A 16,242-nucleotide genomic window follows, 5' to 3' on the forward strand; every position below is an offset into this window, starting at 1 on the left:
AATGAGCTCGATTTTTCATACTGAAATTAGAAGTTACAATGGGACATCAAGATGAAAGAGTCTGCCAGAAGCTTAATGTATGAAATCTGAGTTAAGCTACAGGCAGAAAACAAGCATGAGGCAGTTCAGCTAATGTAAAACATTCTTTTCTATACAATACCAAGACTCCTGGGGAATGACAAAGTCAGCCCTGTAATTCATTCACAAGTAGAAACTTAGGCTTCTGGAAATTTATAAAGAAGACTAAAGATAATCTTTTATTAGATGCCTGCAAAATTCCCAGCATACAACCAACAGATATACTCATGAGAATTAAGTACAAATTTTCTGAAGTGAAGAGTATCAGCAAAAGCAAGGAGCAAATTTTCAGAAAGATAAACTAGTAAGCACAAAACAGGAAAGAAAAAAGCATTATGAAAATTGAAGGAGCATGATTATCCAAAACAAAATTTAGAAATAATAATTTGACTTGGTAATAAGAATAAATAAAAAGGAGTGAAAGAAACCAGATTAGGGCAGATTAAGAAAGCAGAAAATGGTAAAAAGATAAAGCAATGTATAGACTTTAAATATGGTTAACTGGAAGCTATAAAAGAGAATCAAATGGAATGAAAGCACAGTTCCTTCACATAAACAATAATAAAGCTGAATGAAATGACAGAAGCGAGAAAACAGTGGAATGTCACCTTTTAAACGGCTTACCCCCTCCCCCCTTGCTTATCTACAATCCTACAGCCTGTAAAAATAGCCTTCAAAATGAAAATGAAATAAATACATTTTCAGACAAACAAAAACTAAGGAAATCCGTCACTAGTTGGTTCTCACTCAAGGAAATATTGAGTTCTTCAAGAAGAAGAAAGATGATCTCATATGGAAGGCAGACACATAGGAACAAAAGCAGAACAAAAAGAATAAAATGTGGATAAACCTAAATAAGGATTGACTGTTTAAAAACACTAACACACACATACAGAATTTTAAAATATGACAAAAATAGCAATAAAGACAGGAAGGGAGCATGAGTGAATTTAAAGTGTTCTAAGGTCCTTGCATATCTTGGAAAATGGTAAAAAGTATTATTAATAATTTGTATTGAATTTAAATAAGTTAAGGGTATAAGATGCAATCTCTAGAACAACCAGTAATAAAAAAGCAAAAGAATGCGAAACAAGCTAAAAGAGGTGAGGAAAATAAATAAATAATTAACCCAAAAGAAGACTAGAAAAGTAACATAAACAGATGATACAGAAAACATAGTAAATTGGTAGATTTAAATACAAATAAGTTGTTAGTTTAAATATACTTATATTAAATGTAACAATACATAAATATTAAAACACACTAAATACTACAGCTAAGGACTATCAAACCAGAGGGGGAAGTCCAATTCTATGATGTTAATAAGACATATATGTGTACAGAAATGTTCAAAGTAAAAGGGTAAGAAACTATATACCATGTAATCACTAACCAAAAGAGAGCTGTAGCTAAATTAACATGAGACAAAGTAGCTGTAGCCAGCTGTGGTAGGCTGACTTCTACGAGGACCCCAGTGATCCCCACCTCCTAGTATTCATGCCCTTGTGTAATCCCCTCGAGTATAGGCTGGACCTAATGACTAGCTTCTGATGAAAAAAATAATGGCAAAAATGAAGGGATGGCACTTCTGAGACTAGGTTACAAAAGACTGTGAGGTCTGTTTTGCTGGCATTCAATCTCTGGATCTTATTGCTTGCTTGCTCTGATGAAGCAAACTACCTTGCTGTGAGCTGCCCTATGGAGAGGCCACATGTCAAGGAAGTGAATCCTGCCAACAATGAGGTGAGTAAGTATGGAAGCAGTTTCTTCCTCAGTTGAGCCTTGAGACGACAGCAGTCTTTGCCAGTACACTGACTGCAGCCTCTAAGGGACTCTGAGACAAGAACCTGGATTCCTGACCCACAGAAATTATGACATAATAAATTTTGTTGTTTTAAGCCACTATATTTTAAGGTAATTTGTTACATAGCAATTACTTAACATAAGGACTTTAGGCAAGGAAGCATTACTACAAATAGAGAGGGGTATTTCTTTATGAAAAAGCATTAATCCAATGTAAAATACTATGATTCTAAATCTACATGTATTCAATAACATAGCCTCAAAATATGTAAAGCAAAAACTAACAAAACTAAAAGGGACAGGTAAATTCTAAATGAAAACTGTTTGTAGGGAAAGAACATGCAGTCAGTGAGGTAACAGAAGACTGAATAACACTGTTACTACTCTTGACTTAATTGATCTGTATAGAATGCTTCACCCAACAACTACAGAATATATTATATTCAAAAATACATATGGAACATTCACCAATGCCTGTGTGCTTGGTCTTCAATCAAGTTTCAAAAAAGTTCAAAAGACTGAAATCACACAGAATAGAATACATTCTCTGACGTGCAGCAGAATTAAGCTACTCAATACAATAATAAAAAAAATTCTCACGTATTTGAAAATTAATTAGTATATCAATACTTTTAAATAATACATGGATCAAAGAAGAAATCATAATACAGATTAAGATATATTTAAAAGTGAATGACACAGATGGCCACGAGGCAAATGAAAAGATGCTCAACATCACTAATTATTAGAGAGATGCAAATCAAAACCACAATGAAATACCACCTCACACCAGTCAGAATGGCCATCACTAAAAAGTCTACAAATAACAAATGCTGGAGAGGGTGTGGAGAAAAGGGAACTGTCCTACACTGTTGGTGGGAATGTAAGTTGGTACAGCCACTATGGAAAACAGTATGGAGGTTCCTTAAAAAGTAAAAATAGAACTACCATATGATCCAGCAATCCTACTACTGGGCATATACCCTGAGAGAACCATAATTCAAAGAGTCATGTACCACAACGTTCATTGCAGCACTATTTACAATAACCAGGACATGGAAGCCACCTAAGTGTCCATCAACAGATGAATGAATAAAGAAGATGTGGTACATATATACCATGGAATACTACCAGCCATAAAAAAAAAGAGAATCAAATAATGCCATTTGCAGCAACATGGATACAACTAGAGATTATCATACTAAGTCAGAAAGAGAAAGACAAATTCCATATGATATCACTTATATGTGGAATCTAAAATAAGGCATAAATGAACCTATCTACAAAACAGAAACAGACTCATAGACATAGAGAACAGATTTGTGGTTGCCAGGGGCAGGAGGGGGGGTGGGGGAGGGATGGACTAGGAATTTGGGATTAGCAGATGCAAAGTATTACATTTAGAATGGATAAACAACAAGGTCCTAATGTATAGCACAGGGAACTATATTCAGTATCCTGTGATAAACCATAATGGAAAAGAATATTAAAAAAAGAATGTATTAAAAAAAAGTGAATGACAAAAAAGCATAAGGAAATGAGAAGAGGAATCAATGCAATAGAATAGGATATAAGCATTCAACAAAGAGCCAAAAGTTAGCTCTTTGAAAAGACTAATAAATTGACATCCCCTTGGCAAAACTGATGAAGAAAAAGGGAATGCACAGTAACTTTTTATCAGGAGTAAAAAAGGATATCATTTCATATTCTCAGCAATTAACAACTTTGTGTCAATAAATTTGAAAATTTAGGTTAGACAAATTCCAAGGAATAGCACAAGAGGAAACAGAGAAGCTAAATTGCCCTAGATCTATTCAGAAATAGAACCTAGAATCAAGTCCTTCCCACGAAACAAACAAACAAAAAAAACAAACCAAGAAAACCCTCCAGGCCCAGAGTGCTTTTCTGGTGAATTCTTCCAAAAATGTAAGAAAGAAATAATGTCAATCTTATAAGAATTCTCCTTGGGAATAGGAAAAATTCCAAAATCATTTTATGAGCCCAGTATTATTTTGATACCAAAACTTCACAATCTAATACAAAAAGGGAAAATTACAGGTCAATGATTCTTGTTAATAATTTTTTCAAAAACCTAAAATAAATGCTGGCGAATCAGATCTACCAATATACAAAGAGAATTATACATCATGACACAGGGAGTTTATTCCAGAAATGAAAAACAGGCTTAACATTTGAAATTTACTGAAATTGGGCTTCCCTGGTGGTGCAGTGGTTAAGAATCCACCTGCCAATGCAGGAGATATGGGTTCGAGCCCTGGTCGGGGAAGATCCCACATGCCGCGGAGCAACTAAGCCCATGCACCACAACTACTGAAGCCTGCGCACCTAGAGCCCATGCTCCGCAATAAGAGAAGCCACTGCAATGAGAAGCCCACTCACAGCAACGAAGAGTAGCCCCTGCCTGCCGCAACCAGAGAAAACCTGTGTGCAGCAACAAAGACCCAACACAGCCAAAATAAATAAATAAATTTAAATTAAAAAAAGAAAGAAATTTACTGAAATTTACACATGATCAACCCCACAAATGCCATAAAATGTTGTTGATAAAATTCAACATCTTTTCAAGATGAAAACAAAAAGTTTAGCCAACAAGGAATAGAGACAAACTCCCTCATTCTGATAAGGGTATCTATAGAATAAAAATCTAGAGCAAACATCAAACTTAATGATAAGATATTAGAAGATTTCCGTCTGAGATGTGGAACAAGACAATAATATCTGATTGTCACTTCTTTTCAACATCATTTTGGCCATTTATAGAGGTCCTTGCTAACTCAATAAGGTAAGAAAACTGAAAAAAATCTATAAGATTGGAAAAGGAAGAAATGAAACTGTTATTCATAAGATGATCATATATGTAGAAAATCTAAGAGTATCTTTAGATAGCTATTAGAATTAATAAGTGAATTTAGCAAGGTCTCAGGATACAAGGCAATTTAGGAAAAAAACCTTATTTCCATATAACAATATTAAATAGACAATTAAAGTTTAAAAGAATACCATTTACCTCCAATATCTCTAGTGCAAGAACTTTGAAAACTATAAAACACTGACAGAAATGAAAGAAGACCTAAGTCAATGGAAGAACGTGTCATGTTCATGGATCCAGGACTTAATATTGTAGATATCACTTTTCCTGAAATTGATCAACAGGCTTGGTTTATTTCCTTGATTCTATGGAAACTAGTGAGCTAATTCTAAAATTTACATGGAAATTCAAAAAGCTAGTAAGAGTAGCCAAGAACAAATTCCCAGAACAAAGTAGAACTTTACTAGATATAAAAGACTTATTATAAACCTATAATAATAATGACAGTATATCAGCATAAGAATAAATAAATGATGGAAAATAAAAAGGAATCCAGAAATAGACCATGTAATAATGGGCACATAATTGATGAAAAGATACCTCTGCAGAATAATGGAGGAAAGTATAGTCTTTTCAATGTCTTCAATAATCTTGGAAAAGACAGAGATTTCTTAAACAGGCCCCAAAATCTCTATCCAAAAAATAACAGACAGATGTAGACAGCCTTCAGAATGGGAGAAAATATTTGCAAAGGAAGCCACTGACAAAGGATTAATCTCCAAAATATACAAGCAGCTCATGCAGCTCAATATCAAAAAAACAAACAACCCAATTCAAAAATGGGCAGAAGACCTAAATAGACATTTCTCCAAAGAAGATATACAGACTGCCAACAAACACATGAAAGAATGCTCAACTTCATTAATCATTAGAGAAATGCAAATCAAAACTACAATGAGGTATCACCTCACATCAGTCAGAATGGCCATCATCAAAAAATCTGCAAACAATACATGTTGGAGAGGGCGTGGAGAAAAGGGAACCCTCTTGCACTGCTGGTGGGAATGTAAACTGATACAGCTACTATGGAGAACAGTATGGAGGTTCCTTAAAAAACTAAAAATAGAATTACCATATGACCCAGCAATCCCACTACTGGGCATATACCCTGAGAAAACCATAATTCAAAAAGAGTCATGGGGGGGCTTCCCTGGTGGCGCAGTGGTTGAGAGTCCGCCTGCCGATGCAGGGGACACGGGTTCGTGCCCTGGTCCGGGAAGATCCCACATGCTGCAGAGCGGCTAGGCCCGTGAGCCATGGCCGCTGAGCCTGCGCGTCCGGAGCCTGTGCTCTGCAACAGGAGAGGCCACAACAGTGAGAGGCCCGCGTACAGCAAAAAAAAAAAAAAAAGAGTCATGTTCCACAATGTTCATTGCAGTACTCTTTATAATAGCCAGGACATGGAAGCAACCTAAGTGTCCATCAACAGATGAATGGATAAAGAAGATGTGGCACATATATACAATGGAATATTATTCAACCATAAAAAGAAATGAAATTGAGTGATTTGTAGTGAGTTGGATGGACCTAGAGTCTGTCATACAGAGTAAAGTAAGTCAGAAAGAGAAAAACAAATACCGTATGCTAACACATATATATGGAATCTAAAAAAAAAATGGTTCTGATGAACCTAGGGGCAGGACAGGAATAAAGACGCAGATGTAGAGAATGGACTTGAGGACTCCGGGAGGGGGAAAGGTAAGTTGGGACGAAGTGAGAGAATAGCATTGACATATAGACACTACCAAATGTAAAATAGATAGCTGATCAGCCGGTGCTTTGTGACCACCTAGAGGGATGTGATAGGGAGGGTGGGCGGGAGATGCTAGAGGGAGGGGATATGGGGATATATGTATGCATATAGCTGAATCATTTTGTTACACAGCAGAAACTAACACAACATTGTAAAGCAATTATACTCCAATAAAGATGTTAAAAAGAAAAAAATCAAGAACATCTGTTCATCAATGATACCATTATCAGAGTGAAAATACAAGCTATTGAGTGGCAGAATCTATTTGCAATATATAACTGATAAAAGCTTAGTGTTGAGAATATACCAAAAACTCTTACAAATCGTTACAACAAAGGCAGACCACTCACTTTTTTTTAAAGAGATATAAACAGATATTTAACTGAAAATTATATCCAAATGGTCAATAAATACATGAAAAGGTACGCAGCAGGGAAATGCACATAAAAACCACAACATTCAACAGGTTGGCTAAAATTTAAAAGACACACTATACAACGTGTTGATAAGGATGTGGAGCAAATCAAACTCTCACACATTGCTGGTGAAAGTATAAATTGATACAAGTACTTTGGGAAACTGCTTGGCATTATTTACTAATGTACACAAGACTCAGGAATTCCACTCCTAGTTATGTACCTAACAGAAATGCTTAAATGTGTGCACCAAACTACATTTACAAGAATGTTCATAGCAGCATATCATAATAATCCCAATCCAGGGGGGAAGTCAACAGAATAGATGAATTGAAACAACAGTGAAAATAAATGATATACTGCTATATAAAACACGGCTGAACCTCACAAACACAATATTGAACAAAAGAAGCCAGACACAAAAGATACTGTGTGACTCCATTTATAAAAAGCTTGGGGAAAAGAGCAGAACTAATCTGTGGTGTTAAGACTGTGGTTACTTGAAGGGAGGAGGGAATGTCAGTGACTTGGAGAAGGTACAAGATGGGCCCCTGGGATGTGTAGTAGGTCCTATTTATTCATCTGTGTGGTCATTATGTAGTGTCCACTCTGTGAAAATTGACCCAGAGAGATACTCATGACTTGTGCACTTTGCTCTATATTATTCTTCAATTACCAAATGAGTCTTTGGTAAACAACCAAACCAATAAATAATATTTAAGGCAATGAGAAATTCCCAAAAGAACAAAAAGCTATAAAATAACATCAAGGATCAAACAAAAGGAAACTTTACTAACTCATCGTGCCAGAAGAACAGAGAATTTGTTCCTTATTATTAAGAATTTCCTCCTTTGGATGACTCATTGTCAACCAATGAACAAAATATGAAAGATGTGGTTACACTTGCAGGACAGATTATGAATGTTAATAACCTTGGCAGCATAAAAGTAAATATGTAGCTAAAAGAGGAAAGCTGGAAGAAAGAGAAAGGATGGCTAAAGGAGAGTCAAGGTATTGACTAAATTGATGGAATAAGAAACTGAGATAGGAGATTAAATAGGTAACCAACAGATGTGCTTCAAAACAGTACAGGAGTGAGGCAAGCTGGTAGACAAAACATGTACAGACAATTGTTTTAACTGGGTAATGGACACAGGAGCTTGGAATAGTATTGTTTACTTTTATTGATGTTTGAAATTTTCTGTAATAAAAAGGTTATCCAGAGTAAAACATGATACACCTATCAAACATTGGAAAGAGAAGAGAAAAGCGGGGGAGCCGGCGGGGCAGGGTAGTGTACTAGTTTAAACCTTTCATGGTTAGAAATATATAAAGTTGAAAAATTGAAAAAGAGAGGTATAAACATTGTGGACACAACTAGAAATGATTAAAAGGAGTTGCCTCTCAGAAGTCAAAGTGGGAGTGGAAGGTGTGAGGCATGATAAATCTTTTTTACTATAAGCTTTTTTCAAAACATTGGTTATCGTTTTAATTAAACTGTTTTAAAAGCTGATAAAATGTTTAATAGTCAAAAAAGATGGGCAGTTAAGATGCTTAATCATTTATATTTTAAATAAACAATTAGCCCATAAAATGGAATGACCTATATTTTAAACAATACTACCAAGTATTCTAAATGCCATTCTTAAATGCATTATAATTTTTAGATTATGCTATCTTAAAATGAATATGTTATCTCACCAGATTCTTTCTTAATTTAAATGATTTTAGCAATTTACTTATTGAATTAACTCAGAATAAAACTCTAGAATCACTAAAAATCATCCCTACAAAATTACGATCTAAAATTTAAGCAAGTCAATTTGTCATATTTTTAAACTGTCACATTAAAAAGCTGATGACATAATGTACCATAAGACTAATTAATTATCTTACCTCCTTTTCTTCACCAACTTGGTCCAAACTCTCATGACTTGAAGGATTATATGGAATTACTAAAAAACCAATCCCAAACATTAAAAAAAAAAAAGAGAGAAAAACATAGTATACATTAACTGAGTTACACTTAAAATTTTCTCTTGATTTGATTTTCCTTAGTTTTTATTTCCAAATAAGTGTTCATCATCTAAAATTGAGTATCTGTCCTACTAATAACAAATTATACATAAATACCAGTTAAATTCTAATCTTTAATGAGGGTAAAGAGAGGAGGAACCAATCAATAGCCAAGTACTGATTTTAACAAACACTTTTGCTATTTAAAAAAATATTTCTCTTCTTTACAAATTAATCAATTCCTTCCAAAAGGGTTACTCTATAAACTCTACTTAATTATATTAGTATGATTGAGGCATAGTGATAGAGGGTCTCTAGTGTGGACTCAGTTGGACTCCAGGCTTCTATTCCTTAAAGCTACCTGGGTAAAAAAAAAAAAAAAAAGCCTACATTTCATACAACCAGCTTCTTCCATGAACAAGATACTACATTCTGTCCTTCCAGAAAAACTCCCTTGTTTTCTTTTTCTTGATTCATCCCAGATCAGGCTGCTCTGTCCCATTTAATCGCTCTCCAAATTTCCCAGAGACATATTTAAGGTTTCGTATCTACTAGACATTTGTTTTTTTTTTAGACATTTGAACTCACACGATCTTTTCTGAATTGTCTATACAGCATCTCTGTATATTTTACATAATTTCTTCATCTCATAATAGAGTTTTTAATAAAAACAGGTCACTTGAATATAGTCAATATGGTCCACAAAATCAGTATATGTTTTCATTATTGAAAAAAAGTAGGTTTGCTGAATATAAAGGGGTCTCAAAAGAAATTTTTCTGAATAAAAGAAAATAGCCATTTGTTGTAGTTTACATAGTTGTCTTTTTAAAATGCCAAACATATGTTAACTACTGTGACTGATGTTAACACCACAAAATATGGTTACCTAGCTTTTATTTGGGAAGAATATAAATGTCTTTAAATTTAGGTATAAGATTCACATAAAGAAGTCTTTAAATGACACTTTGTTAGTGAGCAATGGTTTGTGCCAGTGTCATTCTTACCTGTCTGTGCATGGTCTGAGTGCATGGATGACTGGTCCATGGGCATCATTGGTTCCTACAAATCATTTCCAAAGATACAGTAACTTAGTGCATTCTTTTTAAATCCCAATACCTCTATAAATCCAGAAACAACATCATTTCAATGAGACACAGCATATTAAAATTTAAATTTGAAAGAATATAACTTAATAAGTGAGAATTACATTACTATATATAATTTATTTTAAATTTTATTATATGTGAAACCATACAACATTCCTATGAATGATGTAATGTTATCACATTTTACAGATCACAGAAAAAACACAAAACTAATTTCAGACTATCAATTAGAAATCAAATTGAACTCCTATATACTCTGATTTATTTCTCCTCTATACCACCTATTCCTCCTTTGAGCTCCACATACTCACTTTAAGTCTTTGGCAAAAGGAGTCTTAGTATAGAGTTACTTAGCTGATGTCCAGAAATAGACTTCAAGATGTCTATAAACTTCTTGAAATTATATGTAAAATTTTATGGGTTTCCCATTTTTCTGAAGATTCTCAAAGGGGTCAGTGACCCAAAAATGGAAAAGAAATACCTCCAAGAAACTAACTGCCAATAACCTCAGGAACAATGCTAATTCAAACCAAAATCTTACTTATTCATTAATTTTGGACCAAAGTTTAATGACTACCCGCAAGAAAGAGTAAACCTGAGAAGCAGCATTAGTTATAAAGTTATACTTTTAAGGCTGCCTTAAAAATAAGCTCATGGGTTTTTCAATGTGTTTAGCACCATCCTAAAATATCAGTATAATCACTAACACTGCCCTCTTTCCTTCTACATTTATGAACTCACACAAGTCATTCCATTGCCTAAGAATACTCAAGAATATCAACAGTAACCTGGATAAATTATGTTCACAATTTTTGGCCTTCTGCTGTTCCTTAAAATTGGCTTTTTACCTCCCTAACTATAAACCCATTTGTAAACTTACATGAACTGGCTAAATAATTCTACTACCAACAAGCCACCAGTAATAACCTACTTCCACAATGTCCAAAGAAGGTACTATGAATAAACATGGTATAATCATTCTAAAAGATAACTTAGAAAGACGAACCCAGATCTTTTTAAAAACACATATCCTTTAAACCAGTAATTCTACTTCTGAATCCTTACGGAAATAATAAGATTTATTTACCAGGAAGTTCATTATGATTTTCCTCATAGGAAAATTTAGAAAACAACTCAAATGTTCAATCATGGGGAAGAGATTAAATAAATTATGGTATAGACACATAAAATACTTTGCTAAAAATGATGAAGATATAGATAGATATAGAAAGATGACCAAAATCTATTGTTCAGTGAGAAAAATGGGTTAGAAAATAGTACAAATATGACCTCACTTTTGTTAAAAAGTATGTAAAAGAACGAGATATAACCAAACATTGTATGCCTTCTGATGGATAAACACACCACCTTCTATGAAATAGTCTCAAAACAACCCACAAAAAAACAATACCCAGAATCTAATCAAACCTCTACATTCAACTATAATATACAGAAAATAAAGAGGACAGGGGAACATTTTAAACATAACCATGGAGAAGCAAAGAGAAAAATTCTGAATCACTTTAAATGACAACACAGTTTCTTCTATAATTAAATTGTAAGGGAAAAAAGAGAGAGAGATGAAGAATCAGTAAATTTAAAAATATCTAAGACATATCAATCAACCATAAATATGGTCAATCAATGGCAAATATGAACTTCATTTAAATCCTGACTCATCACAACGAAAATTATGAAAACAAAATTATAACATTTATGTGACAACTGAAATTTTGAACATTGCCTTGATGGATATTTGATATAAGGAACTTATTTTTTAGCTACTTTTAAAAAACAGTCCTTATCTTTTAGAGGTACATACTGAAATACATCTGGAATTTGTTTCAAAACAATATAGGATGAGGGCAGGTTAAATGCGTGGGGTATAGATGAAACGAGATTGGTCGTGAGGTGATAACTGTTGGAGCTGGATGACTGGTATTTAGAAGTTCATTATACTCTATAGAAAAATTTTAAATGTTTATGCATATAAATTTGCATACTTCTGGAAGAATATACACTAAATGACAATTACCTTTAGATGGTAGATTTCATGGGGGTTTTTGTTTAATTTTTCTTTATTCATTTTTATTCTCTAGTTTTTCTATAATGAACTTGTTTTAATTTCATATTTAAAATAGAAAGTGAAAAATAAAAATTTTAAATGCAAAAACTCACCAGTAATCTCACACTTTACAGAGCAAACATGAAGACTCTGACTCTTCTCACCTGATCTGTTTAGTATAGATGCTAGAATAATGGGAGCTATAAACTAAAGAGTTTAGCTTAAAGAAGAGAAAAATATCTTTTAAATGGTTCTCCTTACATTTTCCTAATTTAGACCAAATCATTTTGTAGCAGGTCAAACAAAGAAGTTAACCATATCCTACAAACAAATTTGTAATAACAATTCCAAAATTCACATGTTAACTGGACTCCTAAAGTATTCCTACCCACATTCTGTAACAACACTGTTGAGCTGTGATTCCTTAACACCCCCCTATTTTAGCCTTCTGTTCTAGCAGTGTTATCAAAAATGCTCTATAAAAAAAAATTAGACAACAGTGTCTTACCGGTGGCAAAGAATGCCTCCCACATTCAATTGTTACAAGTTTGTGGCACTTCTTATGAACCAGGAGTTTGCAGTTGATGCACTTATATCCCTGACGTCCAAGCCCCCATATTCGGTCAGTGCAGATGGCACAATGAGCACGCTGGAGAAAGTAATTCAAAAGTATTTTATTAACAAAAAAAAGGTCATAATCATTTCCCAACAGTTTGCTCATAAAATAGTGAAAGTAAGTGGCTTTCTTCTCTAACTCAATTCCCTTCATCATACATAACTTTTCCAAAGCTATGATGGTCATGGGAAAATAAACAGAAAGGAAAGCTTGTTTTAAAGAGACTGAAATTTGCAACCATGTTGTTTCCTAAGTCCACGAATTTTCAGTCTTCACCTAATTAAGTTCAGAGTAATGACAATAGGAAAAGTGAATTAAACTTGAAAAACACATAGCAGAAAAAGCTGTGCAAGGACTCCCAAGCAAACATAAACCTATCAGTCTGTTCAGAGGTCAAACCGAAGCCCTGCTCTCTTTTTTTTAAATTAATTTTTATTGGAGTATAGTTGCTTTACAATGTTGTGTTAGTTTCTACTGTACAGCAAAATGAATCAGCTATGCATATACATTCTTCCCCTCTTTTTTGGATTTCCTTCCCATTTAGGTCACCACTGCTCTCTCTTTTTTTTTTTTTTTTTTTTTTTTGCGGTACGCGGGCCTCTCATTGTTGTGGCTTCTCCCGTTGCAGAGCACAGGCTCCGGACGCGCAGGCTCAGCGGCCATGGCTCACGGGCCCAGCCGCTCCGCGGCATGTGGGATCTTCGCGGACCGGGGCACGAACCCGCAGTCCCCTGCATCGGCAGGCAGACTCTCAACCACTGCGCCACCAGGGAAGCCCCACCACTGCTCTCTTAAAGAGCAACACCTAAAGTGACTTCTCACTTCAAAGCTTTTTAAATATCAGTGCTACTGGGAACAGGAATTTGGGAACCTCGGGTGGTAGCTTCTATTACATAAAGAATTGAGAACACGGCACGAGTTCTAGAATGGAAATGGATAACTGTAGTTATCAACAGTAGTTAAAAACACGGACTTCTGGAGACAGACTGATCTCCAACCTTGGCTCTGCCACTTACTAGCCGTGTCATCTTGGGCAAGTTATCTAACCATCCTGCACCTCAGTTTCTTCATCTATAAAATGGAAATATATGGTACCTCTCTCACAAGGTTGTTGCAGGGATTAAATGAGTCACTATATGGCAAGCATTCAGAAAAGTGCCTGGTACATACTAAAAGCTAGATAAATGACTGCAATTCTCATTTTCTAAAACAGGGAAAACTAAAAAAAATTTACAACAGTAAATGGTTTGCAAAATAAACCTTGCTTATTTTCTGGCTGTCTTGAATTATATTAAAAAAAAAATCCAACTTCCTTACAGCTAGGGTAACCATATAACTAATCATCCAAGTTGGAACATTTTTATGAGTCAAAGGAGATGCTATTAAAAATTACCTCAAGATAACAGATGTACTACCCCTGGCAAACTGGGAATTTTAGGTCACCCTACTTACTCCTTTAGAAAGGAATAACAGTAGAGAGGAAAAACCCGGATTTCTCAAATTATCAATATTCAGCAAACTAAGGTTTACCCTGTTGAAACGCTTGGCTTGAAAAGTGTGGCCATTTGCACAATAAAGCTTTCTCCAGCGGCGTGCACCTCGGCGGTAGATGGATTCTGAAGAGAGATTAAAAGTTAAAAAAAAAAAAGGAAGAAAAAAAAAGAGCAAGTGTGAATATAAAGTCATTTTATAATTGTCTGTGTTTTTTTCATGATATTCATTGCAGGAAAAAAAAATATATTGATAAAAATCTGAAAGTGAAAAAATAAAAGTCATCAAGAGACTAGGCTTTTCTGTTTTTTAATTGTCCCCTAACTTTTAATTTTGAAAAAATGTTAAGCCCACAGAAAAGCTGAAAGAATAAACATCTCCATCCTTCACCTACATTTATCTATTACTATAATTTTGCCACATTTGCTTTCTTCTCTATTTACACATACACTTTTTTTTCTGAATCATTTAAAAATAAATTGCAGACATCATAACACTTCATCCTTAAATACCTAAGTATCCATTGCCTGAGATTAAGGACACTCCCCCTAATTCTATTTAACCACAATACCATTATTGTGTCTTAGGAAATTAACATTAACTAAATATCACCTAATATACACTTCATCTGCTAATTTCCCTATTTGCTTGAAAAGTGTCTTTCATAGTTTTCTTTTTCTCTCCAGGATCCAACCAAGATTCAGGCACTGAATTTCATTACTATACCTTTTTTGTCTCTTTAATGTATGCTAAAACATTCACTCTATCTTATTTGTTGTTGTTTGCTTTTTATGATGTTGAAAGTGTCTAGGCAGATGTCTTACATCATGACCTACATTCTGGATTTGTCTGTTTCCTCATTAGACTCAAATCTATTATGGATTTGTAACACACTTCCCAGATAAAAAAAAGGATTCCCAGATAAAAAGTATTAAATACTTTTGGCAAAAATAATACACAGGTGATGTATATTTCTTACTGCATCTCATCAAGAAATGTACAAATGTGAGATTGTTGACTCCCACTACGTGTTCAATCACTCTGTTAAAGGCAGTGATGGCTAGTTTTCTTCTTTGTAAAGGTACGTTTTTGTAAATAACGTATAAGGGACATTTTGTAACCACAAGAATATTCTCTTCGCAACAACCTTTTATGCAATGGTTTTTATATTTTTTTATATCTTTAACTATTCTAAATACATTCCCTAAACAAAGAGGTTCCATGAGATCAAATCAAGTCCACCGGTGTAATTTTGGGTAAGTCAATCACTATTAAATATATTGTCTATTAGTCATCCCACAGTAATAGTAATCACTGTGGAAATTCCATTAGGTTTCTAAACTCATTTTATTTTTTTGGCTGAATCGCGTGGCTTGCAGGATCTTAGTTCCCGACCAGGGATTGAACCCATGCCCCCTGCAGTGGAAGCGCGGAGTCCTAACCGCTGGACCACCAGCGAATTCCCTCAAAACTCATTTTAAAGCAAATGTAACACTGGGTCTACTATTTAAAATTAAGATAGAAAGAAATGGGTGAAATACTCTGAGTTAGAAATTCTGAGACAGCATAATATAGAACCTAAAATATATATGCTTTCATTTTTAATTATTTATTCTGTTAGGTGTAACCAAAGCAGAAAGTTTGTTAATATCTTAACCTAAAAGAACATCTTATTTCAGAAACTTTCATGAACTACAACTTGATATATCTTAAATTTAAACATGTTAATGTTGCCTAGGAATTAAAAGAGCCAAGGGATCACTTTAATGGTTATCAATTTTCCTCCATGCTCTAGTTTAGTAATATTAATTATACTGGAAAGGAGTGTGTAAAAATCCCCACCAGCAAATTTTAAAGTGGGAAAGTGAGCATGAAATACAGTGAAAAGGTAGGAAAAGACATTTTATCTGGCAAGTGTGCTACAGACCCATAACAGATTTGCAGATGGGACTCTGCAACCAAGATTTGCTATAATGGCAAGTCTTTCAAAACTCTGGCCTGGACAAAG

General features: G+C 34.3%; 1 protein-coding gene across 5 annotated transcripts in view; it reads right to left on the minus strand.

The window, feature by feature from the left end:
* Positions 1 to 16,242, minus strand: part of PRKCI (protein kinase C iota) — a 78,048-nt gene that overhangs the window by 20,272 nt on the left and 41,534 nt on the right. For all 5 annotated transcript variants that reach the window (XM_029214907.1, XM_029214908.1, XM_029214910.1 and 2 more), the window contains 4 exons: positions 14,274 to 14,359; positions 12,636 to 12,776; positions 9,961 to 10,015; positions 8,837 to 8,895 (listed from right to left, as the gene is read on the minus strand). In XM_029214907.1, coding sequence (XP_029070740.1) covers positions 8,837 to 8,895; positions 9,961 to 10,015; positions 12,636 to 12,776; positions 14,274 to 14,359 — 341 coding nt within the window. The remainder of the gene's footprint in view (positions 1 to 8,836; positions 8,896 to 9,960; positions 10,016 to 12,635; positions 12,777 to 14,273; positions 14,360 to 16,242) is intronic.

Source organism: Monodon monoceros, unplaced genomic scaffold (genome assembly GCF_005190385.1).
Source record: "Monodon monoceros isolate NGI ecotype Baffin Bay Population unplaced genomic scaffold, NGI_Narwhal_1 Super_Scaffold_11, whole genome shotgun sequence".
Taxonomy (NCBI): Eukaryota; Metazoa; Chordata; class Mammalia; order Artiodactyla; family Monodontidae; genus Monodon; species Monodon monoceros.